The sequence below is a fragment of the Lissotriton vulgaris genome, chromosome 11 (genome assembly GCF_964263255.1).
Source record: "Lissotriton vulgaris chromosome 11, aLisVul1.2, whole genome shotgun sequence".
Taxonomy (NCBI): Eukaryota; Metazoa; Chordata; class Amphibia; order Caudata; family Salamandridae; genus Lissotriton; species Lissotriton vulgaris.
In genome coordinates this window covers 1,072,474,980-1,072,499,814 of record NC_141699.1, presented here as the reverse complement: position 1 = coordinate 1,072,499,814, position 24,835 = coordinate 1,072,474,980, and the positions used below count along the sequence as shown (strand labels likewise).

At 40.8% G+C, this 24,835-nt stretch overlaps 1 protein-coding gene across 6 annotated transcripts in view; it reads left to right on the top strand.

Annotated features, from left to right (window-relative positions):
- Nucleotides 1–22,003, top strand: part of LOC147684121 (cytochrome P450 2J2-like) — an 80,300-nt gene extending 58,297 nt beyond the window's left edge. For 3 of the 6 annotated variants that reach the window (XM_086944493.1, XM_086944490.1, XM_086944489.1), the window contains 3 exons: nt 1,006–1,147; nt 4,259–4,505; nt 20,777–22,003. In XM_086944493.1, the coding sequence (XP_086800619.1) occupies nt 1,006–1,147; nt 4,259–4,505; nt 20,777–20,966 (579 nt within the window). In that variant the 3' untranslated portion in view covers nt 20,967–22,003. The remainder of the gene's footprint in view (nt 1–1,005; nt 1,148–4,258; nt 4,506–20,776) is intronic. The other 3 variants (XM_086944492.1, XM_086944491.1, XM_086944494.1) reach the window with 2 other exon arrangements.
- The last annotated feature ends 2,832 nt before the right edge of the window (nt 22,004–24,835 follow it).

Sequence of the window (24,835 nt, the reverse complement as noted above, 5' to 3'; positions counted from 1 at the left end):
AAGAGAACAGATCTGGTCAGCTTTAACAACATTATTTAAAAGCTCTAGATTCCAAAGTAAGTCATGATATTTCATTGCTGAAGAAGTTACAAAACCTCCTTGAATAAATCCATTGTGAATCTCTATTTATATTGTATTATTCATAAAGTACTTCCGGTTCATGCTTACAATTTATTTATTATGACTATTATCATTATTTTTGTTATTGAATATTGATGAAATTTCAATTTTTTTTACATGTTGAACCTATTTAATTTCTTATATTTCTCGTTTCCTTCCTTTTACCTGCCAATCTCATTTTTATGTTATATTGTATAGATTTTTCACTTTCAAAAGTCTTCATATAGATTCAATCAACATTCCTGTTGCTTTTTGTATGATAATGTCTATCATTCTTTGCATGTATTATAGATGCCAAATATGTTACATTTTAACTTTTTACTATCTTCCATTAGTTGTGTTCATGTTATGGTTTCACTTTGTCAATAAAACATTTAATACTGAAAAATAAATAAATAAATAAAAGAACACTTTTTAAAAGATTTGTGCAATTGATATAATACTTTTGGCAGCTTCAGTGTAGTGTGAATGATCTAAAATTGTGGACTTATCAGCTTAGGACTTACCAGCTTTGAAAAGTATAGTTTTTCCAAAACCTGCAGGTTCACAACAGCACCATGGAGTGATAAATCAAAAGTCGGTGTTTGGAGAGTTAAAAATGTACTTTGAGTACCTCTAACGACATTTATCGAAGAATTGTTCATAGGAAGAATGGCATATGTGTTGGGGGTGAAACAAGGAAGTGTCTATGAGCAAATTAACCACAAAATTGTGGAGGCTCTGTGTTTACTTTCAAATCTGTGAGACATTCTGTCACTATGGCAGAGTGTATTGTGAATGTAGTATGAGCTATTTTGTCTCAGACGAATTGTTGAAAAGTATATATGGTTGATTGTAACTCAAGAACATAAAGCACAAATGAGAAGATGTTTTCCTTTCTTGCAGGGTTCTCTCATCATAGCTAATATTTACTCTTCTCAGTATGATCCTGACCACTGGGAGACACCGAAACAGTTCAATCCTGGCCACTTCTTGGATATGGAGGGGAATTTCATTCAAAAAGAAGCCTTCTTACCTTTCTCTGCAGGTTTGCCTTAGGAGGTTATCGTGGAGAAATGTCATGCCACTCCGTCTCACATCCTCTGTTGCTCTTTCTTCTTTTGTTTAAGATGATACGGTAGGATCACTGATTTACCAGATCTTTGATATTAAGCTTGTTCTTGTTCATGATTAGTTTGTGATTATTGTTTTCTAAACGGACAGCCATTTGGTCCACAGCCCCACCAGAAATAGTAGCAGAGGGGTGCAAAATACTTAAATAAAAAAATAATACGAAAAGTGAAAGTGACTACTGAACCGATTGTACTGATATGTCTCAAACAAAGTTTATTATATGTGCTTCACCCACCCTTGGCAGTACCTTTGTGCTGACCTATGTGCAGGTTTAGGTTGTGAGGTGTAAATGGGCCATTTAAATGCCCTCTTTATGCCCAGTAGTGCCTCTATAGTTAAGGTTGACTCCTCCTAGGAAATCCCTTTTCTTCACCTATATTAACTATATAACACTATGGTTAATTTGTCCATACTACGGGCATGATATTTGGAATTCACAAATGCAGATCTCTCCCTGGCCTGTCCTACAGAGTTGAGATCACCCAGAAAACAGACCTTCGCCCTCACACCTCCTGGCCTGGGCTGCTCCAGCAATAAGAAGAAGCATGGATACCTCCTTTTAAAACAATAAAATACAATAAGCATGTGATACCTCGTTTAAAAAAAAGAAACCCACCAATCTTGAACAAGAACAGCATCCCAAGTTTTGTCTAAGGCTGTGGGGGGATAACTAATGCCTCTATCTCTGCCTTCCCAGATGGTATTGGTAATACAAGTGTTATGCCAGGACAGCTATTAGCTATGGCTCCCATACTACCTGCATAAAAATATAAGGTCAGCTAAAATGTTCACATACAGAGGAATGACATAGAGTGGAGTCACATTCAGTGGACTGGCACAGAGTGGCGTGGCATAGAATGGCATGGCGAGGAGTGAAGCGACAAGTTGTAGAGTGGAGTGGTGTGTCATACAGAGGAGTGGAGTAGCATGTAATGGGGTGTCTTTTGCATTTTCCATCGACTTTTCAGACAGACATAGCTGAAAAATTGATGTGTTCTAGGTTTGTAGATTTTCACTAATAGGAAGGTATGAAGCATTTTTCAAAAGTGTGAATAGATGAGAAAATATATTTTTATTTTTCCATTGGAGTACCACAGTACTATTTTGGAAGTGGCATTGTACCTAATTCATTTTTTTAAGGATTTCTGACAATCAATAAAACTGTATTTTTTATTGTTGTTTATTATTGTTTTGTTATAATATTTTTTATAGTTTCAAAAGGTCACAGTACTTCTTGGGAAGTACAATGGTACTTCTTATCTTTTTTTTAAATATAGAGTAAAATAAAGATACATCTCCCTACCTATTAATAATTTTATATAATGCCTCATCTCTTCCTAAAGGTTAAAAACCCAAATATATATATTACTTTAAAGAGAGGCACAGCAGCGATAATTCAGGTTTGAAATATGTTGTTATTGATGCAGTCAATGCCAGCAGAAGGGGCGGGGACAGGGAGTCTAGGCTGCGAAAATTAGAAACTAGATACAATCTTCAGCTTGACTCCAAAAGCCCGGGAGGCCTCAACATTACAGAGGATCTGCACACATGTCTAACATAACCCCAGCTTACTACAGCTAGCTGCAGCATTGAGCCCCCTCAAATGTAAGTCATCTCACACATTCGTTTCCATCACTGTGACTCTGTAGGAATTTACTTTTCCACTTATGTGAATGAAGAAATACGGATGCATTACTCTTCACTTCTGCACTTGTGGCAATGAGATATCCCAAAGTAATCAGAAAATCATGATTTTTTTATACTGTATACACCCACGTCATATATAGGGGTGGCTGACACATAGCTTACACAATATGTAAGGTGTTTTATATCATCAGAAATTAGTCTATGGGTAGATGATTCATGTTATCATGCTTATCTAACGGATGCTGGATTAGTTCTGTTTTTTTAACCAGTTTTTGACAACTAGCACTTTTTAAGCACTTTCTTGCACAATCTGCATGTCAGACTACAGTAGACTACAATTATTTAGAATCCAATGTAGTTCAGCCTACACGCATATGTGTTAGCCCTTTTCAGGTGACCAGAGTGTGTGTAGTCCTAGGACGTTTCACATTCATCTCCAAAATTAGGTTAGGGGATTGATCCCATAATTAATCTGCACTCATATTTTATTGTGTATATGTATACGTCATAGGCTAATGTGCTTGACATCAATATGAGGAACATTGTAACCCTTTTATTGTTATATATTATATCTAGGGAGAGAGATAGCACCTAGTTTTGAAATAGTGCGTTATGTAAGCAACAATGGGTGGGTGATTCCATCTGTATTGTTACGGTCTCCTATATTAACCACAGGATTCACAGCCTGAGATTTGACCTAATAGCTTAATAGAATGCAACAGTGGACACTCAAAATGTTATCCAGGGCACCCAAATTATGGGGGCCCCACAGAAAGGACAGGGACAAGGCTACCATTGGTTGACAAGCTTTTGTTGTCGCCCGCCTAGCAGTGGATATGCTTAATTTGCACAATAGCATTTTTTGCACTTATGATCATTCAGTTTTAAAATGTGTTTTATTTACATGTTTTTATAACTGTTTTTAAGATCAAGTATTTAACTGTTATTATAACATTTATTTATTGTAATATTTATCTGTCTATGAATATGCATTAGGCCATTGAAGTTGTTTTATTACTTAACCAAGCTACTTACAAACTTATATGTATCACAAGATTGGAGGTCACTGTTACAAATGGAGTGTTTTTAGTATTTTGTCTATGTCTACAATTTGTACTGTCGCATGATGCACTTTTAATATGGGCATGGGCACTTTAAAAACTGTAGCATACCAGAATCACATTGTCATGTGATCAAGGCTCTGTGGAGCTGAAACGTTATGGCGGCAGGCTACAACAAATAAAACATTCTGCACTTACTCCTGGTCCGTGTCTACGTTGCTGCGGTGGGGATGCTGTGATATATATATATATAGTTGAACTGGCTTTGGGACACTGCTATTTTCCGGGCACTTATTAGGCTCCACGTTGCTCACCAGGACCATCAGGACGCTGCTCAATTATCACTGGGACCGGCGCTCCAGCTCCGACGTCAGACTACGTTTCCCGGCATTCCCGTTCGCTGACACGGCAAACACGCACCAGGAGGCACATAAAGGGGTGGTTGGATCCTCGCCCGCGGGACATGCACGGGAGAAGCCTGGGACAAGGGTGGGGCCGTCTTAGGCCGTCCGAGGCCAGAGTAGGCTGGGCTGGGCCACCCCCCTTGGCTCTCACGAAAATAAGGTACTGGTGGTGTTATACTTTGATGTTTAATTGCCTGAAGTGCTGCCAGTTGCCTAAGTGCCTGGTGCTTTCCCTATTAGAATTTTGGAGCTTTGCATTGTGCTTGACATGAGTAAACGGAAAGGTGCTGCCGGTACGCTAGATGACTTTATAACTAGAGCTGAAACAGTACTGTGCCATGAGATCGAATTGGCGCAGTGAAGGCTATCACTTGACGCTTCAAACCTTCCAACATATAGGCAATCCATCATACAATCACCGGCTACTGTTTCGCACCAGAATGAGGGCAGATGTTCTCACACCCCTCTAAACACTTTGAATAATTCTGTGACTGAAATATTACAAATTAAAGAGGGGAAATTAAGTACAAATGAACCAGGGGTTGCTGGGATATTCAAAAAGATTACGGCCCTAAAAACCAGTAGGAGTACTGAAAGGAAAAACAAAGAATTTATCAAAGGAGAAAAGATCTGGAGAAAAGAAAGGGAAGTCTGGCACAACAGCAAAAACCAACAAAGGGGACACTAATGTGCAAGACTATGAAGAGGTTTCATGTAGAACAATCGGGGTCCAAACGGACATTGACCATTGTTTTAAACAAGGCATACGTGATAGGGGGGAGGAAAGAGAAGATCGTACTGTGGTGGACATTTTGAAAAACGCCCTAGATCTGATACAGACCCAAATAGATGAATGCTTAAATTAAAAAATTATGGTTTTAGATAGTAAAATCAACCAGTTAAACCTTACCATAGCCAAGCTATGTACAGTAATTGAAGATGGTAATAGAATAAAAGAGGAAGGGTCCCACCTACTATTAGATTTGAAGGCAGAAAACAAGGAAACTGAGAAAGCCAAAAATGTTGTACAAAGTTCTAAACAATCAAGTCCTGTTTTAGTAAATCATGCTAGGGCAGGGAGAAGATTAGAGGGATCAGGGGATAGTATGCCCCAGAACAACATTCCCGTTCGATTCGACAATAGAACAGATCATGTGGGGAATGATAGTGTGAGGGCAGTTATCCACAGCCCTAAGGGGACTGATCTGATCCCCAATCCTGACATTTTGAGATTACCTCCAGCTGCATGTACCTATATATTAGTATTATCAGGTGTGCCAGTCTTAAAAAGAGAACAGAAGGAATCCTGGGATAGCCTTAGGAACAAAGTAGTTGATTGGCTCTCTAAATATAAAAAGTTTAACTCCAATAAGATGAGTGAAATTCTGATAGTGAGAAGGGTAGGGTGGGTGGGTGATTCACTAAAAGACACAAAAGGTGACTGTATTGTCGTAAATATTAGGTACCCCCATACTGTCCGTAAGCTATTGAAAGCGCATGAGGAGATGCCAACCCAAAATTCTAGTATTCACTCTCTACCATTAGGATACTTCTATAAACCTGTTGTAACAAGACCAACTCATAACCTTGGTAATTTCTCATTCCCTGAAACCTTGAATAGTTTTCAAGAATTAACTTCCCTGGAGGCGGTTGATTGACCACAAATGATGAATAAGAAAGCTATAGAAACGCAGGAGGTACCCGCAGAGTGTAATCTAGAGGGGAATGTTATTCACTGTGAAGAACTGGTGGGAGGAACAGAACTACATGTTTGTGAAACTGTACTTCCTATCTCTAAAGTAAGTTCAATATGTGAGAATGTACAGATTAGGGGAGTTAATGGCATTGAAAATATGGCAAGAGATGCACCATCCAGTGCAATGGGTCATAATCACATTTCTGACCAAAAACTGATATCCTGGAACATAGCGGGCTTGGGTAGAAATGTTAGTGACCCGGAATGGAACAATTACATTGATACGAGTGACATTTGTATTCTCCAGGAGACCTGGGCTACAAAGACCCTATATAGGGTAAATGTAAATGTCCAGTATTTGTAATGCGTGAACAATTACCTTAAGGTGTCAAGGCGCTGGGGGCCATCGGGAAGATTAAGCTAGCTATTGCCCAGAGTCACATGGTGCTGGGCAGACCCCTGACGCCAGAGACGGGGATCAAACTGTGATCCCCAGCGTCCAGCGTCAGTCGCCCTGGCCGCTGCGCCTTTCAAATAAATGCTGTTCCATCTGTGAGAGGAAGGCCCTCTGGTGGCCTCATAACTTGGGTAAAAGTGACCCTTAATATGAGTGTCACTCAATTATGTTTTGACTCACAAGACATCCTTGGTATTAAAATTGTCACCAAAGATAAAAGGGTTCTACACCTATATAATGTTTACAACAGACCATGCCCATCATACAGGGAGTCACCAATAATGGAAAAATTGGACTCACTTCTAAACGTATTAGATCCTGGAATAAGTATAGTATTAGGTGGTGACCTGAACTGTAATTACGAACCTATTGCAGGGTTTGGAAACTTATTAGATGACGAATATAGTGCTAATAAGATACCCACAATGAATAGAAGTGGGACGGTCCCAGGTACCACTCTTGCTCTCCGAATTACGAGGGTAATGACTGGTCACGGTTTGAGGGCATGTAATGGACGCTTACCATCGGAAAGCCCAAAGGCCCCAACCTTTTTCAGAAGTAAGTGCCAGAGCAAAATTGATTACCTTATTTTATCATTGGACATTTGGATGTTTGCTGTAGATATAGAGATCAGACCTAGAATAGAAAGCGACCATCGTCCGCTTGAACTTTTCCACAGCAGCTTAGTGTACAGCGTGAGCAAGAGTGAAAGAATAACTTATACTAGCCCAGATCACATTATAGTCAGCAACAATCGCCGCTCAGTCAAATGGGCATACATGTTGGAGCATGATGACTTGTTGCCAAATTTTTATAGTACTTTTGCCAAAACCTTCGACTCATATGATGCCCCCCAAGATGGAAAAAAACATTCCTAGATTTACACATGAGGTTTTTTAAAGAACTTATCCTGTTGGTAACATAAAAAACAAAAATGACTGGTGGAGTTAGTAACTCTCAGTTGGTAGAGAAATCCTGGTATAACAGGGAATGTCATAGTGCAAAGGCCTTTTTAGTCCACGTAATAAAAAACAACAATATGTTGGTAAATCAAAGAGGCTAGTACTAAATATAGAAAAATCCAAGAGAAGGCAAAAGCATCTTGGGATGAAGAAATCTGGTCTAGTATGTTAATTGCTGCTGAAAATAGGGATCAAACGTCGTTCTGGGAAGTGGTGGCCAAAGGACATAAAAAAGAAAAAGGATCCCGGGAGGTCTCTCTCGTTGAGACTACCTGGATCGAGCATTTTACCAAGTTATATGATGTCCCCGAGGGGGATCAGGCTTTCCCTGAGGCCAATACATTGTTGATCAAAAGCGAAGATAAATTAGATTTCGACTTGCAGGAAACCGAATCAGCCATCGACTCAGTAAAAAAATGGGAAGGCCCCGGGACTAGACAAAATTCCAGGTGATTTATATAAACATGAAACTAGTATCTGGGGCCCCTACATTAACTGCTTATGTAAGGCTGTAGCTGTGGGTGCAGATCTCCCAGAGACATGGAGGGGAACGGAAATCATTACAATTTTTAAAAAAGGCGATAAGAATGATCCTGTAAACTATCGCCCTATTAGTTTAATTGACATCTTACAGAAAATCTATGCAAGGCATATTGTAAATCGTATAAATACCTGGATGGAGGAAAAAGCGGTGCTTACAAAGTTTCAAGCAGGGTTCAGAGCCAACATATGTACCATTGATCAGGTCCTAAGGTTTTGCTGTCTGTGTTGGAAGTATGTCACCTTGAGAAAGGGTCACCTGTATGTAGCCTTCGTAGACCTTCGGGCTGCGTTTGATTTAATCCCCCGAAAATTGTTATGGGAGACACTTAGACACCAAGGGCTACCAGCCAACCTTTTAGAGCAGATTATAAAACTACATGAAAACAATTATGCAAAGGTTAGGTGGGGCCCAGGAGGGGAGCTAACAAGACAAATTCAATAAAGAGGGGGGTTCGTCAAGGATGTGTGTTGGCCCCTACATTGTTTTCCTTGTTCGTCAACAACATTCCATCTTGTATGGAGGATTTTAGTAATGATTCTCCAAAAGTGGGGGGTGAAAGGGTCCCAGCCCTCCTTTTCGCTGACGACACTATACTTATATCCCAAACACCTAGGGGCCTACAGAACGTACTAAACACATTCCAGACATACTGCAACAAAAAGGACCTTGAGATTAATGTTAGTGTATCAAGGTGGTCTCACAAAAGTAACGATCAATGCACTTTATGCCCGGGTCAAGTTAAGGAAGATGAATTCCATATTTTGTTCTTTTGCTTGGCCTACGCGGCACCCAGAAAAAGATGGATCAAACCTCTCTGCCTAAATATAGGTACAAGATAATACAAAGAGGCAGGAAGGATTTTAAAAACTGATACCAGCCAGGTTACTGTCTTTGGCATCAGGAGATTTTTGTTAGCCATAAATTTCATAAAAGTTAAATTGGGTTTAAAACTTTAGTAGAAATTCCCTGTCTTAAAATTCATAAATTGCTCCATGTTATATTGTTACAATGAATTGGTAGAATATTTATAATACAATTTTTAACTATTATTAGTGCTGGATCGTTGTGGATATATTCTTGAATTTTATATATTCCTATTTTATACATATGCCTTTTTATATTTTTAAGTATTTAATGAGGTTTTAAATGTAATGATAATCACCCCCGAAACTGTCTTCCGGGATCTTTGCTGAATCGCACTTTACCTCGTTTGCCACTCCCAATCACGTCAATCACGTTTTAATGTATTATGTTTTAATGTAAATGCACTTGTTTTTATGTATCTTTTATGGTACTAAATGCTCCGAAATAAAGATTATGAAATGAATATATATATATATATATATATATATATATATATATATATATATATATATATATATATATATATATATATATATACTTTTTTTTCAACTGAAGACACAAAGGTTACAGCGAAGTTATAGTTAGGTTCAGAATTTACACATACAAAACCATAGAAATCCAGCAGTAATGGTTATAGTTATCCCAAGTAGTTATAACGTGTGCCTTAAGGTGACTATAACTCTTGCTCTCACCATGCAAATGTTGCAGTGAAATTATCAATGATGTCATAGAAGATGTCATTAAATGATGTAATTAGCAGTGAATGACGAGGGCGTGAGTTATAGGTACCTTAGGGCACAAGCTACAGTTGAGATAATGATAACTATAACTGCTGAATTTCTATGTGGGTGTAAAATCAGAACATAACTATAACGTCCCTGTAATCTTTGGGTTTTTTCAGACAGAAATTCTGTTTCCTACCTCAACCAGCCCTGCAACATTTGCTTTTTTCAGCAAATGCCTACTTTTTTAATGATATTTACTAACAATAACATCTGTATATCCTTTGTTTTTTTGTGAATTTCACTATTTTTATTTATATAAATTGCACAGCGATTTGACCTATAAGTTCAGTTTGCTAATATATATTTTCACAAGCTTATAAATACATTGTATACAAACATTTAATTAAGTTAAGGTAACTCATGTAGTATTTCTATAAATGCAAATAAATGCAATGCACCAAGTCTTTCTTTTTTTAAATTCATTTTATGGATCCGTTGTGAACCCTCAGACAAATAAGGGGTCTGACAGTTATATTACACGCATTCAATACCTAAACAACAGAACATTTAATAAAAAACATATGCTACTGCAATTTATCTAAGTGTGTCACTGACTGTGTGTGGGTGTGTGAATGGCTGTGTGAGTTGCTGTGTGGGTGTGTGAGTGACTATATGGGCGTGTGAGTGGGTGTGTATGGCTTTGTGGGATGTCAGTGGCTGTGGGAGTGGCTTTGTGAGTAGGTGTATGAGTGGCTGTGTGGGTGTATGAGTAGGTATGTGAATGACTATATGAGTGTGTGAGTGGTTGTTACAGTGGTTATATTGGTGTGTTAATATGTAAGTGGATGTGTGAGTGACTGTATGGGGCTTTGGGTGTGTGAGTGGTTTGTGGGCCTGTCATTGGGTATGTCAGTGGCTGCATAGGTATATAATTGGGTATGTGAGTGGTTGTGTGGGTATGTGAGTGAATGTGTGAGTACGTTTGCGGATCTGTGAGTGGGTGTATGTGTTTTTTTAAATGGGGGTCTGGATCTGCAGATCCACTGAATCCACGAGGATCCATGCAGTAAAGCATTTTTAGACAATTTCTTATCCATGGGGTGTCACTTACAGTCCCATGGGATCAGAGTACCCTGATGCATTCTATCACTTTTACATTTCATTTTCTCCCCAGGAATCGTGTCCCAATGTACAAAATGTTGGCCTCAACTTTCCCCTCAGGCTGTGGTCAGCCAATCACAACATTCTCTGTTCGCACGTGGTTCTGCGGGAGATCCCCATCTCTAGATATACACAAACATTTTTACTTTAATAACTCCAAAACTACTGAACAGATTTACACCAAATTCCAGGCACTCTTACTGGGCCAAGATCCAGCTTCCTATCCAATTTGATGTAAATCTATTTAGCAGTACAGGCTGCAGTTGTGTCTGAAATCCCCATAGGAAATTGCATGGGGAAAACCGATTTTGGGACCAATCCTTTTTCTCGCCCCCCCCCCCCCTTTAACGGATCACCCCAAAACTTTCCATATGTATCTTGTATATAAAACTCATAAACACAGAGCACAGCCAAAGTGGGGTCAAAACAAGATGGTTGCCTTTTACTCTTGTAAGGGTAGTCATTTACCAATCATATATTGCATTTTCATTGGCATGCACTGCAGGATGCCGCAAAATTACTCCGATAGACTGTGGCCCAATGTATCACTATGTTTTTCTCCCTTCTTAACGCAAAACTACCACCATCACCGTTTACCTGCTAACTCTCAGGTGGGACTCAAAGTCCCAGGGAGCAACAAGCACAGGAAGGGGGGGGGGCTATCTACCAGTGCATATAGTGCTACAGCATATACTGCAGCATGGGAAGCACCCGGGAAAAGCCCGGGTGAAGGGCAGGCCTGTCCTTGCCCTTCATTGCCAGGAAGAGGCAGGGCAGGGCCATCCCCTCTTCATCTTAAACCCTGAAAAATGCAAGCTGGAAAGCTTTGTAAGTGATTCCTCATTGTATTTGTTAATTGATTAACGGCACAAGCTCAGAGCTGTCTATACACCCTAGAAGGATATTGTTTACAAACGCATTTAAGGATAACTGCAAGAATAGTCTAGCATCTGGGTTCTGGCAGCTGGACATAAGTACTTTAACAGGAAATGGGCAAAAGACAGTTAACTAAAGTACCCCCTGGGAAACCACAGTTCAAAACAGCTAATGCAATAACTAATTAGTTAACCAACGCCGTGGGCCTGACTGAAAACAAACTATGTAACATGGAGGAAAGGCTTGTGGCAACTGAACATATTGTTAACAGAGTACCTTGTAATGTTGTGGCACAAGTTGAGGAGATAAAACACTATTGAGACTGCTGAAAAGGGAAAATCTGGGGGAAATCCACAAAATGTAAGGAAGATCACTGTGTATTTAACGAATAGCTAGAGCTAGTTGAATATTCTAACTCCCAAGAAACAAAATGGCCACACACAAAGAAAAGTAAACTGTCTGGGGATTTTAGCACAGTAACCTCTATAATTCATAAGAAAGCCCATAGTACCCGGAGGAAACATAGCAACCAAAAAAAGAAAGTCGCCAATTTAAGAGATACTAATGACACCGGTAACCCTGAGGAACTTCTAAAAAAATTGTTTGCCAAACTGGAGAACGTTGAGCGGAGGATTATAACCGAGTTTGCTGAAATTAAGGGTAGATTGAGTGCAATGGAAAATGCCCCCTATGAACCTAGCGAGAAAGCCGGTGAAGGCAACCGAAAGGGGTGTCCTACCAAATGTTCAACACGGAAATACAATATCTCAGATTACGGAAATACAATATCTCAGATTAAACATGCTGCCGCACCAACAGTGCCAAGGTCAGAGATGATGTGAGATAGGGAGGCATTGCGTTGGCACCAGAGTATAAATACATCAAGGGCATGGCACTCCTCTCCAGAGATATTACATTTACCTCCAGAGGCAACACCTTACATTATTGTCCTCAAATGAGCTTCCAAATTAACATCTGAAGCTAGAGAATTCTTGATAGAATTAAGAAATAAAGTGGCGCACTAGATGGCTAGCTTTAATTTAAATATCAGTCTCCTCTGTGAAGAAATTATGATGGTCAGATGTGTGAATTGGGTGGGACCTACTGAAAGAATGGATACGAAGACTGTGTGGTTATTAATTTCTGATAACCATTCATGGTAAGATCCTCCCTGAAGAAGATTCAGTCCAGACAACAAAATATGATTAACGGAGAAGAATGAGTTGTCGCTGCCCTGCTAGGCTTTATTTATAGACCTCTTCCCGTATTTCCTAACATACTCAATTAGCCGAGGTTTAAGACTGCACATACACCTAGTAAGGGCCCAATAGTAGCTTGTACGAATCGTAATGCCACACTCTCCAGCTTGAGTGAACAGGATTGACTGAATGAACATGGTGAGGTAGAAACAAAACATAGGGATAGGAGTCCGAAGGGCAAGGAGAACAACAATGCTGGACAAACCAAAAAAGTAACCGGTACAATTAGCCAAATTAAATTTAGATCTTGGAATATACCCGGGATTAAGAATAAGCTCAAGGATAAAGAGTGTGTAGACAGCACTAAATCATTGCATTTACTATGTCTCTAGTAGACATGGCATACCCAAGTACCATATATCGATGGCTTTGCCATGGTTTCTACCCCAGCTATACATTCACTGTCAGGATGAGCTGAGGGAGGTCTGGCAGTCTTTACCTCCACCTTAGCACTGATACAATTAGAAAAAGTGCATAATGACTCCCCTTATTTTCAAATGGCCCTCCTAGTAGTAGGTAATAATCAATCCTTTATTTGAGTAAACTATTACAATAACATTTTTAATGCTACACGCTATAAGGCTGTGGAGGAGCTAAGGAAAGTTCTGGCTAATTTTGTAAAGGGGGCAGACCATGAATACAATTATATCAGAGTTGGATATTTTAGTAAGTGCTAATATTCAGGAACAAGTGTATGTGGCTTCTCCGACAATATAGGGAATAATCAACACCATTTCCCTCATGATAGCTATGGGGAAAGACTAAATGAGCTCCTGTGTAAATATAACCTTGAAGTTTCAGTATCAAATGGAGAAGAGGGTGAAACACCAAAATCAACCTTTCAAGGTAGAGGTAACCCATCATGTATTGACCACATTATAATGTCAACCAAAATTCTGAAATACTGTGGGTCACTCCATATTGAATTCATGAGGTATAGTGACCATGCTTCCGTGACTCTGTCCATAAGCGTTAAAATAAACAGGACTGAGTATAAATTATCAAATATAGCTGATGTCGGGAAAAACAGTATAAGCATAAAATGGAGAGGGATAAATGAAGATATCACGTTGCAAAGGGTGGTTAAAGACAATAGAGAAAGCTTCTCTATCTGCACTGATATAAATTCCCCTCCCGACATGGTTGTGGCTGCGTTTGATAATATTACAATGGCAATAGCCTCTAACCTAAGAAAAGACAGTTCTGCAAATAAGAGACAGACAAAAGGATGGTTTGATCATGTTTACAACCGTGCTAAACAAGAATTTTAAAAAAACATACATACAAATCCCAGAGAAAGGTTAGAAATTAAGCAACTTAGATTCATATACAATCAGGCAATAAAACGAAAGAAGAAAGAGGTACAAGAGCAGGCTTGGTTCAAATTGAACCAGGCAGCAGACACAAGGGACTCCACATTATTTTGTAAGGTGATAAACCACCAGCCACATGAACCCTTTTCCGCCCCAGCCGCAAGGCGACCGGGGCAGAAAAGCGGCGGACGGTGTTTCCGTCCTCCGCGGTCCACCCGCCATTTTATTATGGCGGGGGGAAATAGGTGGCGGCCGGGGTCGGTTGTCGGGCAGATCGCCACCGCCTGCATGGCGGTGGCGATCTGCCCGACATCCTAATGGGCCCCTATGTGTGGCAAGATACATGACTAGAATAATGCTGATTGGCCTACCCGAATACCTAGTGAAAGTTACAAATACTCAAGACAAATTTTATTTGAATAGGCTACGACTGGGAACAATACATGAACTGGTGGCATTCCCAAAACATGAAAAAAGGGCAGACAATAATATACAGTTGCCCATTTGATGGGAAAACCACTCAGTCCAAGATGGGCTTTATGATGTACTGCAAGTTTTATTGCGATATTAGGTGAACATTTGTTAGACCAATTTTTGGGGCAATGAAACTCTTCTTCTATAAGGATGCCATGAATTTCATATGTACCCTTGATTTTGAATTAGCATGATGACTGAAAGATGACCTTAGGTTTATAATATTTTTAATTCTGAGAAAAGTAATATATAGTGGTATACATACATATATATATAGTTACCTAGTTACCATATAAAGTGTATTTTGGTTAGCTGATAACTTTAGTGCCGCTTGATACATTTTCATGACATTTTCCATGAAAAGGGTACAGCCACTTCAGCTCCCTCCTTTAAAGTTTCAGGGAGATCCATTGAGCAGGGAGTAGAGAAAAAGTGAGGTCCTAAAACGCAATTTTCCAAATCTCATTTACTAAGGGATGGCCCTGACTTTTATAACAGGGATTCAGCTTAAATGGGTGAATTGAATTACACCAAATTTGGCAGAAACCTATATCTTGATCCAGGAAGTGCGTTTTTTTGTGATTTGGTGTACATCTGTTCAGCACATTTTGAGAAAATAAAGTCCACATTTTATGTACCGCTGAACGGTTTGGCTCCCGCAAGAGTACCGTGAGCATGAAACTTTAAATAATAGAGCAATTTGATTGACAAAGAGGACCTCTTTTTCCATTGGTCGTTTAGCTCCCATTTGTCCCACATGATTGGCTGGCTGCGGGAGCACATGAACTAGTATATACAACTGGTTTACATGGGAAACAGCCTTTAGATTGCATGCTTTACATCGCATGCCATTACAAAGCGGTCGTTACATGACCATTACATCGCAAGTCGTTACAATGACTTGCTGTAGGGGGCAGAAGGTGTTGGATTTACAATCCAACACCTTCCTTGCTGTTGCACAAACTGGAGTAGAAATAGTAAATTATACTATTCCTAAATCCAGCGCGTCCGCTATAGTAGGTCATTGAAATGACTTGCGATATAATGGTTTGCGTTGTAACAACGCGGTCGTTGTAACGACTGCGTTGTAATGGCATGCAATGTAAAGCATGTGTACTAAACATATATATTTATTTACATATGTAAAACAACATCTGGAAAAACTGGATAAACAACGGCGGCAAGGGAGCTTTCCGCCGCACCACTACGTGTGCTATATACAATAAACAGTTTGCTTGTTAGGATCCTTGATTTTTGCCCGCCTCTAAAAGCCAGCCACCATCAATGGCCTTTCATTAAACAGTCTATTTACACAAATATTTACACTAGAACAAGGGTGAAATACAGTACCGGCGAATGATAACTTCTGAGAGGTCTAACTATCTGTCTTACACCCTGAAGAAGCCCTTATGGTGGGCAAAATGCGTTGGCTGTGTCGAACTGTATTGTTTCATACAGAATGAATAAAAGAAGTATAAGATGTTTGTAAGGAGCATTGGATCTCTTGCATCGTACTGTTCTGTGTCGTAACGCTGACATTATGTTGTAATTACTGTCGAAATTCTTGGTAATTTTTCTCTCTATTTGTGTAAGTAAAACAACATCTATTTGTTTGAGAGTCACAAAATAAAATTTGATCGAGCTAAATATAGTAACTTACAAGTGCCACATATCCTTGTACTGAACACTGTGTGCATTTATTTTTGTATAATGCATTTGGGTGTGTTTTAGTAGGTAGTAGGAAAATACAAAAATACCTATGCACAATCAAAAATAGTCAAAATTAATATTTACAAGCAGATTAGCTAATAGTCACAAAATACATGAACACTTGCTGTGGTCATTTCTTTCCTATCCGAAACACTACTCATGAAAACAATAAATGGTGGTTATAAATGTCCTTCAAAAAGTTCATAATCCACCTGGAGGTAGCAAGGGAAATAAACAAGTAGCATCTTTTTGTGCCAAATTGCACATTTCCCCAACATGAAAAATTATGAAAGTTCCTCTTCTGTTGGCCCTTTAAAAACAATAGTTTATCGACATGTTTCAGCATTTCTAGAATTGCAGGCCTCATCAGCAGTGTCGGATGACAAGGGACCAATTCCATGGATAAAAGTAGGAGACTTCTTACGCTTTTTACTAATCTTCATATATTGTTACACAAAGGAAGATACAGTCACAATCCTTCTATGTGCGGTGATTCCCCAGTCACCAGTGTGAACTCATGTTATTCGGCTGGTTTGAATGAAGGTAACTGGTATCTCTCCCGCTATGGAGCTCAATACATGGTCTCCTGTCCCTGTCAGGAAACCTGTCAAGGCTTCTTCTATATGTATCCGATGTATCGACCGATTGGCTGGATGCAATATGTGAAGAAAGCTGTGGCTGCCATTTCAGGACTGGTGCTTGATTTCTGGTTCTTGAATGAAAATAAAAAGATATAAGGGGGCATTACAGAGGTAGCCTGACCCTGGGACCATATTAGGGAAAACATTGTGGGGTTGCTGGGATCTTGTGGTGGGAGTACTACATGAGCACACAAGACTCCCTCTTGATCGGTAAAAATAGGGAGGTATGAGTGTCTGTGGTTCATTGGCCACATACAGGCCATTGGCCCTGCAGCTAACGAATGATACATACAGTCAAAGTCCATGAGTACCGGCCGTCTGCCAAAAGACATGTGCGGCAGCGGCTGGCTACCTGCAGCAGGTAGGCAGCAGGGCCTGGACATAGACTAGGTCCTGCTACTAACCCCACATAATGCATGTAGCCTCACCCTTTAAGGAGGCATCCAGAGTATAGATTTAGCCCTAAAGGAGGCATCCCAAGTGTAGCCTCACCCCTGAAGGGGGCATCCCAAGTATGTATATGTATGTGTATGTATAATGGTTTTGTAACGCGCACTGTTACTGGGGAGTATCCTGGTGCGGTGGGAGAACCAAAGAAGGATGAGCAGGGATCAGCTTAGAAACTGCTACTGAATAGGTAGGTTTTTAAATTCTTTTTAAATTGGGCTACCAATTGACTGGAGCGCAGATGAAAGGGGAGAGCATTCCAGGCACGGGCAGCGACCACAGCAATGGACTGTCCCCCTAGTCTGGTTCGCTTGAATCGGGGAAGGGTCATTTTAAATAGAGAAGATGATCTGAAAACTCTTGTAGGGGCATACAGTGTAAATCTTTTCTTTAAGTAGACTGGTCCTTGGTCCAAGTGTAGCCTCACCACTGAAGGAGGCATTCTGAGTGTACCTCACCCTTGAAGGAAGCATCCCAAGTGTAGTCTCATCCTTGAAGGAGGCAATCCAAGTGTAGATTCACCACTAAAGGAGGCAACCCAAGTGTAACTTCACTCTTGAAGGAGGCATCCCAAATGTAGCCTCACCCCTGAAGGAGGAATCCTGAGTGTAGCCTCACCCCTGACGCAGGCATTCTGAGAGTAGCCATAACACAAAGAACATGAGGAGAGGTTCCAAGGGAGACAGTTTAAAGACCTGCGAGAAGAGATTCCGCTAACATTATAATCATAACACAAAACTTCTCGGGTCTATGCTAGCATGAAACCAGTTTGGGAAGAAAGAAAAGTGTGGATCTGCGTCTAACAATAAAACCCCAAGGGGAGCAATCCCTTTTAGATGTTTCTAGATTGTCCTAAGCTGTTGAGGATGCAAAAATCCCATATGTGAGTAATAGGTGTCGTGAGGGTGTAGCACGAATTGTGAGTAAAGATGTAAAAGTGAGTTTAAAACTACCTAGTGGGGACAAAAAGACTTTTTATTGACTTGTCCGAACTTGTAAGGTTTAAAAGCAGTGCAAAGCAGTGTAGATTCAAACTGCTGAGATGTATAAAACGGTCTACACGTTTCAGCCTATGTGATCTATATTAGTATCCAGCCTTTCAACAGGACCCGAACTAATAAACAAAGCGGCTGCTGTGCGTGTGAAAGAACATTTTACAGAGTGATACAAAACCACTTCTACTGTATAGTTCGGTATTCCCGGAACTTATCTGTAAACGTGAGACACAAAAAAGTGCAACGAGTCAAAACAATACATTATTCCCAAAACGGTACATGCTTATGTTGGCGGTTTGTTAACATATCTTTATTGAGTCCAAAAAGGTACTCTTCTACTATCTACTCACCCAAATTTGTAGTATAAGCTACCCCACCTCTACCTGGTTACAACTCAGGGAAGGGGGCCCTGCTCTGTAAAAACAAAACCAAGTGTCACACATCTGTGGTATGCAATATGGACACTTGTCTAGTTAAAGGAAGGATGTGCGGGTGGTGTACCTAACGGTTAGAGACACCGTGGGAGATGGACGCATAGAAGATTAGCACTTAATTTTATAACTAGCCCCATCAGGAAAAACAAGGAGAGAAAAATATGTTTCTCCTTGTTACACCCTCCTCTGGGAGGCGTAGTAATTTTGCACAATCCCAGGTTTCTAAAAATTGTAAATCTGGGATTGTGTGAAATCCATGGGCGGATGCATGGAAACACCCTTGTTTCACCCATGGAACGTCTCCCAAAATGAAATGTAAAGCAATGCAGCACGAGCTGATGCATTGAGTTAAATCTTCCAAGGCAAACTGCCCCTTGCCTGGGTTTGTTAATATCTACTAGCATTTAGCAATATGGATGCAGCACAAAAGTGGTGCAACCATGACGCAAAATGTTAGTAAATCTGGCCCATAGTTTTAAGTAGGCTTTTGTGGGGAAATCATAGTAAACTATACTGTTAACAGGTAAGCAACCCTGAGAGGGCCAAGCGAAAGAATCCATGGCATAAGTGTTGGCGCTGCCACAGGTTTACACGACTTTGCAGATCTGGGGCAGCGTTGAAATCTATGGGTGTTGCATGGGAGCATCCACTGCAATGCCCATGGAACGCATCCTTGATACAGAGTAAACCAATACAGCACTTTGCCTTACTCTATATCTATGAGGCTATCCTGGGTGGATTTGCATCGTCTCATTGATATAAGTGAGAGGCCGGAGCCACTGGGTCGTCAAAAACAATTCGGTTGGCTGAAAATCTGGCCCATAGTTTTAAGTAGGCTTTTGCAGAAAAATCTAAGTAAACCCTACTGTTACCGGGATCATAACCCTGAGAGGGCCAAGCGAAAGAAGCCAAAACACAAAGGGCCTCATTTACAAGTCTTTGGCACAGGCCAGAGCAGCAAGTCGATTTTCTGTGCTGCCCTACATCAAAGGAAAGGGCAGGAACATGCTGTATGTATGATACTGATTTGCATATGGCTGGGTCCAAACTGGGGTGGTGTGGTGAGCAAAAGAACAATGGATTAAACCCAGATCCTTGTGACTGGGGGTGAATGTTTGCATTGTCCAGCATTCCGTCCATCAGTTCTTTCTTTTGCATATTTATGATATACAGTCCATTCCTGTCCTTTTCCGCAGTGCTGGTGCAGTTTTGGCTGCCTTGAGCCAGTGCAGACACCCTTGCACCATGGTGCAAAGGTGTCTGTGTTTTTTGGGAGGGCTGTTTTTGTTCAGGAAGGGGAACCTTCCTGCACAAAACAACAATCCCACAAGGCATTTTCCTCATTCTATGTGTGCTGTAGAATGCAGCACACATGGAAAGAGGAGAAAATAAGGAGAAATTAAAACATTTCTCCTTGTTACGCTAGCAAGTAAGGTTTTGGCGTGATTTTATAGACCTGGGACAGCATCAAAATCCATGGGTGTTGCATGTGAGCAATAATGCCTATTGAACGCATCCTTTATACAGAGTAAAGCAGCGCAACGCTTTGCCTTACTCCATATTCACAATGCTATCCAGGATGGGTTTGCATTGTCTCATAGATTCTGAGCTACCGGATCGTCAAAAACAATAATACTCCGGCAGCACAGGCCTCTTGTAAATAAGCCTCAAAATCTGGATGTGGAGAACATTGTAGCCTCTCTGTATTCAAACCTGGGGTCTGGTTTAATTGCACTGTAGTTTCACAACTCTGAACTTCTATTTGCCCATAAGCCCCACACCCAAGGTCCTGTCTGACATATTAGGTGGCAAATGATGCATCATGAGCAGTAGTAAGAGAAGTGACCCAGCTCTCCTCTTCTTCCACCTGCAGGACACCGTGTGTGTTTGGGGGAGACGCTGGCCAGGATCGAACTGTTCATCTTCTTCACAAGCCTCCTCCGGGCCTTCACCTTCCGGCTCCCCGATGGCGTGAAGAATGTCAACATGGATGTCACCTTGGGTGCCACAGTACAGCCACACCCTTTTCACATCTGTGCTGTACCCCACTAGGTAGAGGGTGACCCTGGACAGAAGAAAGAACTATGATTCAGAAATATTTTACAGTACTATTACCCGCTTGACGCTGTCTTCTAGCCACCTATAATAGTTCATTGGATTAAAATGAAAGTAACTTATGCATTCATATTGGTGGTTGCATTTTGTCATAGTCATCTAAGGGAATTATTAATGCCTGGAGTACTGTTGTAAAATAGATGGCTTCATATACATTTTATATTTTGCCTTGATCTACCTTAAATTACAACTTGGCAAAATATACTGGCAAAGCGTCAGAGGATGTCTCCAAATCTTGTTGAGCAGCAGACCCTGGAAGCTTGTGTGTGACTGCTCTTCTTCTGCTATTGGGCCCTTCTTTGTAGTTCTGACCCTGAAGGTGATATAGGGAATGGGACCGGATACAGCAGTCTCAATAGAGGTGTTTGTTCTATAAGCAACACACTATCAGGAAGACTCTTACTGTGGCATATTGCCAACCGGTTATGCAGGTATCAGGGGTAGCTATAGGTAGAGCAACATGTGCAAGCCCAAAGGTTGGTGGTTTGCCTGAAAAAAAAGAAAACACATGCTGGGCAATCCCAGTGTAAAATAAAATTAAAAAAGCCCTTTTTGATGGGCCACTAAGTATTCATATGTCTAAGCGAGCATGGGTTGGTGTATGACCTCAGGGACAGAGTTTATGGGCAGATTGACTGAAACAAAATTACTAATTAAGAGAAAGTCATATATGGTCTGTGAGATTTGCTAGAACTCTTCAACACAATTTGAGGAACATTCATAGACAAGCTAAAGTTTTACCCTGGGAAAGATGATGACAAGCCTTGGGCTGAAAAGGATGACCCTTCTGTAGATGAAAGAAATAATGAGTGATGGCCTCTGGTCAGAATAAGAACATTGACATCGACTAATATTTAAATCACTGCTTCGCAGAGTTTCGATTGATAAAGTAGCGTTGGCCAAACTTGGTGCAGTGTTTTTTGTTTTGTGTACATATACTTCTTTGTGTGACTTGAACTTATTTTTAATAAAATACTGAAATATATTCATCCCATTTTGTGTAATTGTTATGATCACAAAGAGCAAAGTGGCATCACAATGACCAGTGTTGAAAATAGAGGAAATGCATTGTGGGAGCACAGTATACATTTCATGGACAAGGCCAGGGGTGCATGTGTCTGCTGTTGACGGGGCAAAGTGAGAGGAGTCTCTGTGACCCATGTTCCACACATTATATATTTAGTTAAGAGTGGTTATGTTGTACAAGCAAGACTCACAAAAAAGAGTGACAGAGTGTCCTAAGAGATACATAAGTAGATATTCTACAGAGGTAGGTATATGTGAAACAACGTAAAACAAAATGTAAATAAACTACAAACAAGAGGGAGCAGTGGCGACCAGTAATAGAAGAGTGGTGGATGGGACAAACACGCACACATACATACTCATTACCAAATATTCAAACATACACGCACGCACCAAACATTAATTAAAAAAATAATAACACTTACCTGCAGCTCTGCTTCAGAGTTCCCAAGAGCGTTAGGAACTCTGCCGCAGAAGTCCCAACTTGGTCACAGGGTGGGATGGGGTTAGTGAGACTGCTGACCCCACCCCACTCTGTGGCGAGGTTTCACTGATTGACACCTAGGCCTGAGCTCTGCATAGCTTAAAACTGAAGCGCCCAGGTCTGAGGCAATGAGTGTCGCTCCCCCTTGTCACGAGGGGAAGGCCTTGAGGACCTTTGTTGAGCTGAAGAAGGAGTTGTGACATCTTTAGCCCAGCAAAGTTCAGTTCAGGCTGCGAGGAGCCTGCGCCTTTAGCGCATGTCTAGCTCCTGGCTCCCTGATCAAAAAATGAAGAATGTCTGACAGGCTGACCTTTGCTCAGCCTGACAGACACTGCTCTTGAGGGGAAAAAGGGGAGGGAATGTGGACCCTATGGACGGGCCACGGCTGATAGGTAGAGATGAGGGAAAATACTGATATGGTAAGGAGAAATATATCGGAAGGTGACTTAAGTCAGGACACAATAAATAGAGAGAGAGTGGAGAGGTAATGGAGAGAGGTGGGGAAGTAGGAGGGAGTTGATTAGGTTATACAATAATTTAATAGCAAGGTCGAGGAAAAGTGCTATTTCAGGTAAAAGGGTACTTGTGGGTGGATGTGCTCAAATGTCACATAGAGAGGTCTTTAAGGCGGATTTCGTCCCGCCCTTCTGTGTTAGCCAAAGGCATTGTCTTCCACAAGTGATGATCAATGTTTTTTTTTAAATGTCCCTCTCCTTTCTTTGTAACCTCCTTAGTTCCGTTATATTACCAGTGTAACACAAAAATGGTCATCTGCTGAACAACTGCACATCAATGGTGAATAGTATTGTTCACAAAAGCATGGTCATTTCTGTAGCCTTACTACCCCTGTTTGGGCGCTGAAGTGATTCCACATGAATAGCACTCTACGCCATATGGAGTTTCTGGTTGTAAGGGTGTTGTCTTTGCTGTGTGCCCATGAGGGAAGTGTTTACACGCTGTGCTTGATGACCATTGAGGTGGGGTTATCATGTTATGGCTCTTGGTGCTTTGTGGTGCGAATTACACCAGGCACATTCCCCAGCAGCTTCTTTTAGGAAGAGGCTGAGCAAGAACAAGGGGAGATCAACCATGGGAAATGCAAACATGGCACAGGTTGACATCAATTAGACCAAAGACCAATAGCTGAACTATCCAAAGGCCACTGCTTTAAATGGGCCGGTACTGTCTGGTACTGAGTACCAGCACTTTTTTATTTTGAGAGGGTGAGTTCCTGCATTTCTCAAGAGTGATGTAATACTTTTTATTGGAGAGTACTGGAACTTCTCAGAAAGAAGCAGGTACTCTGGTACAGAATACCTGCACTTCTATTTTTCCATTTCAAGCACGGCAAAGGACTCTCCTTTGTATCAGCAGCCCAGACTGACTTTGTCCAATTAAAAATAGAAGCAATTGAATTATTTCGCAATATTCAAAGACACGTTTACTTTCATGAAAGAAATAGGATCATCAGCACTGAAGTAACAGGGTTGCAGAAAAAAATCTACATTTGTACCTGTTAATTCTGAAACCTCTCCGAAGATCATTACTTTGGAAACTAAAGTACTGTCAGCTATAAGCCATTTGGAGAAGAAATGGCTTCTCTTCAATCTCTTATTCATGGGGCCGTCCGACGGACCGAAGAGGTTAAGTTCAATTAAAGTTGAAACATGAGCGCCCTCTCCTTACCATTGATCAAAACAATCCTCTTACTATTGTCAACTGCAGAATTTCTAAAAATGACACTATCTGTCGAACATCCAGAACAAATAATTGTATTGTTATTTTATAAATTCAAAAAGATCCTTTAGAAATATATCTTTATTCAGTATTTTGTTAGATTTGAGACTCGACCAATAAAGCCCTCTGGATTAATTAGGGTTTAATTCCAGTTAACTGTCACCTGGGCAATAGCCTACTAATTGGGCATTTAATAATGTGATTCACAAACAGCCACTTTAACCCCTTCCATGCTGATGACGGAACAGTTCCGTCATCAGCGTCGGTTGAGCTGTGCTGATGACGGAACCGTTCCGTCATGACTCCGCCCGCGCAAGGCGGAGTCAGCACAGGCGGGGAATACGCCCCGCACGCAAGGGGTTAAGAAGAACCAAGAATAATATTTTTCATAGTTTGGCTCACCATTGTTAGAACTACATGCATAATTACATATGTAACTATCCCTGCATGTGTAAAAAAAAAATATTGCCATTTGGAAACAGTGGCGGCCGGCACGGATCAGGAGTGGCATGGTGGGAGGCCTTAGGCGGGAGGTGGGGTGGGGTGGGGCTTAGGGGAGCGAAAATAAGA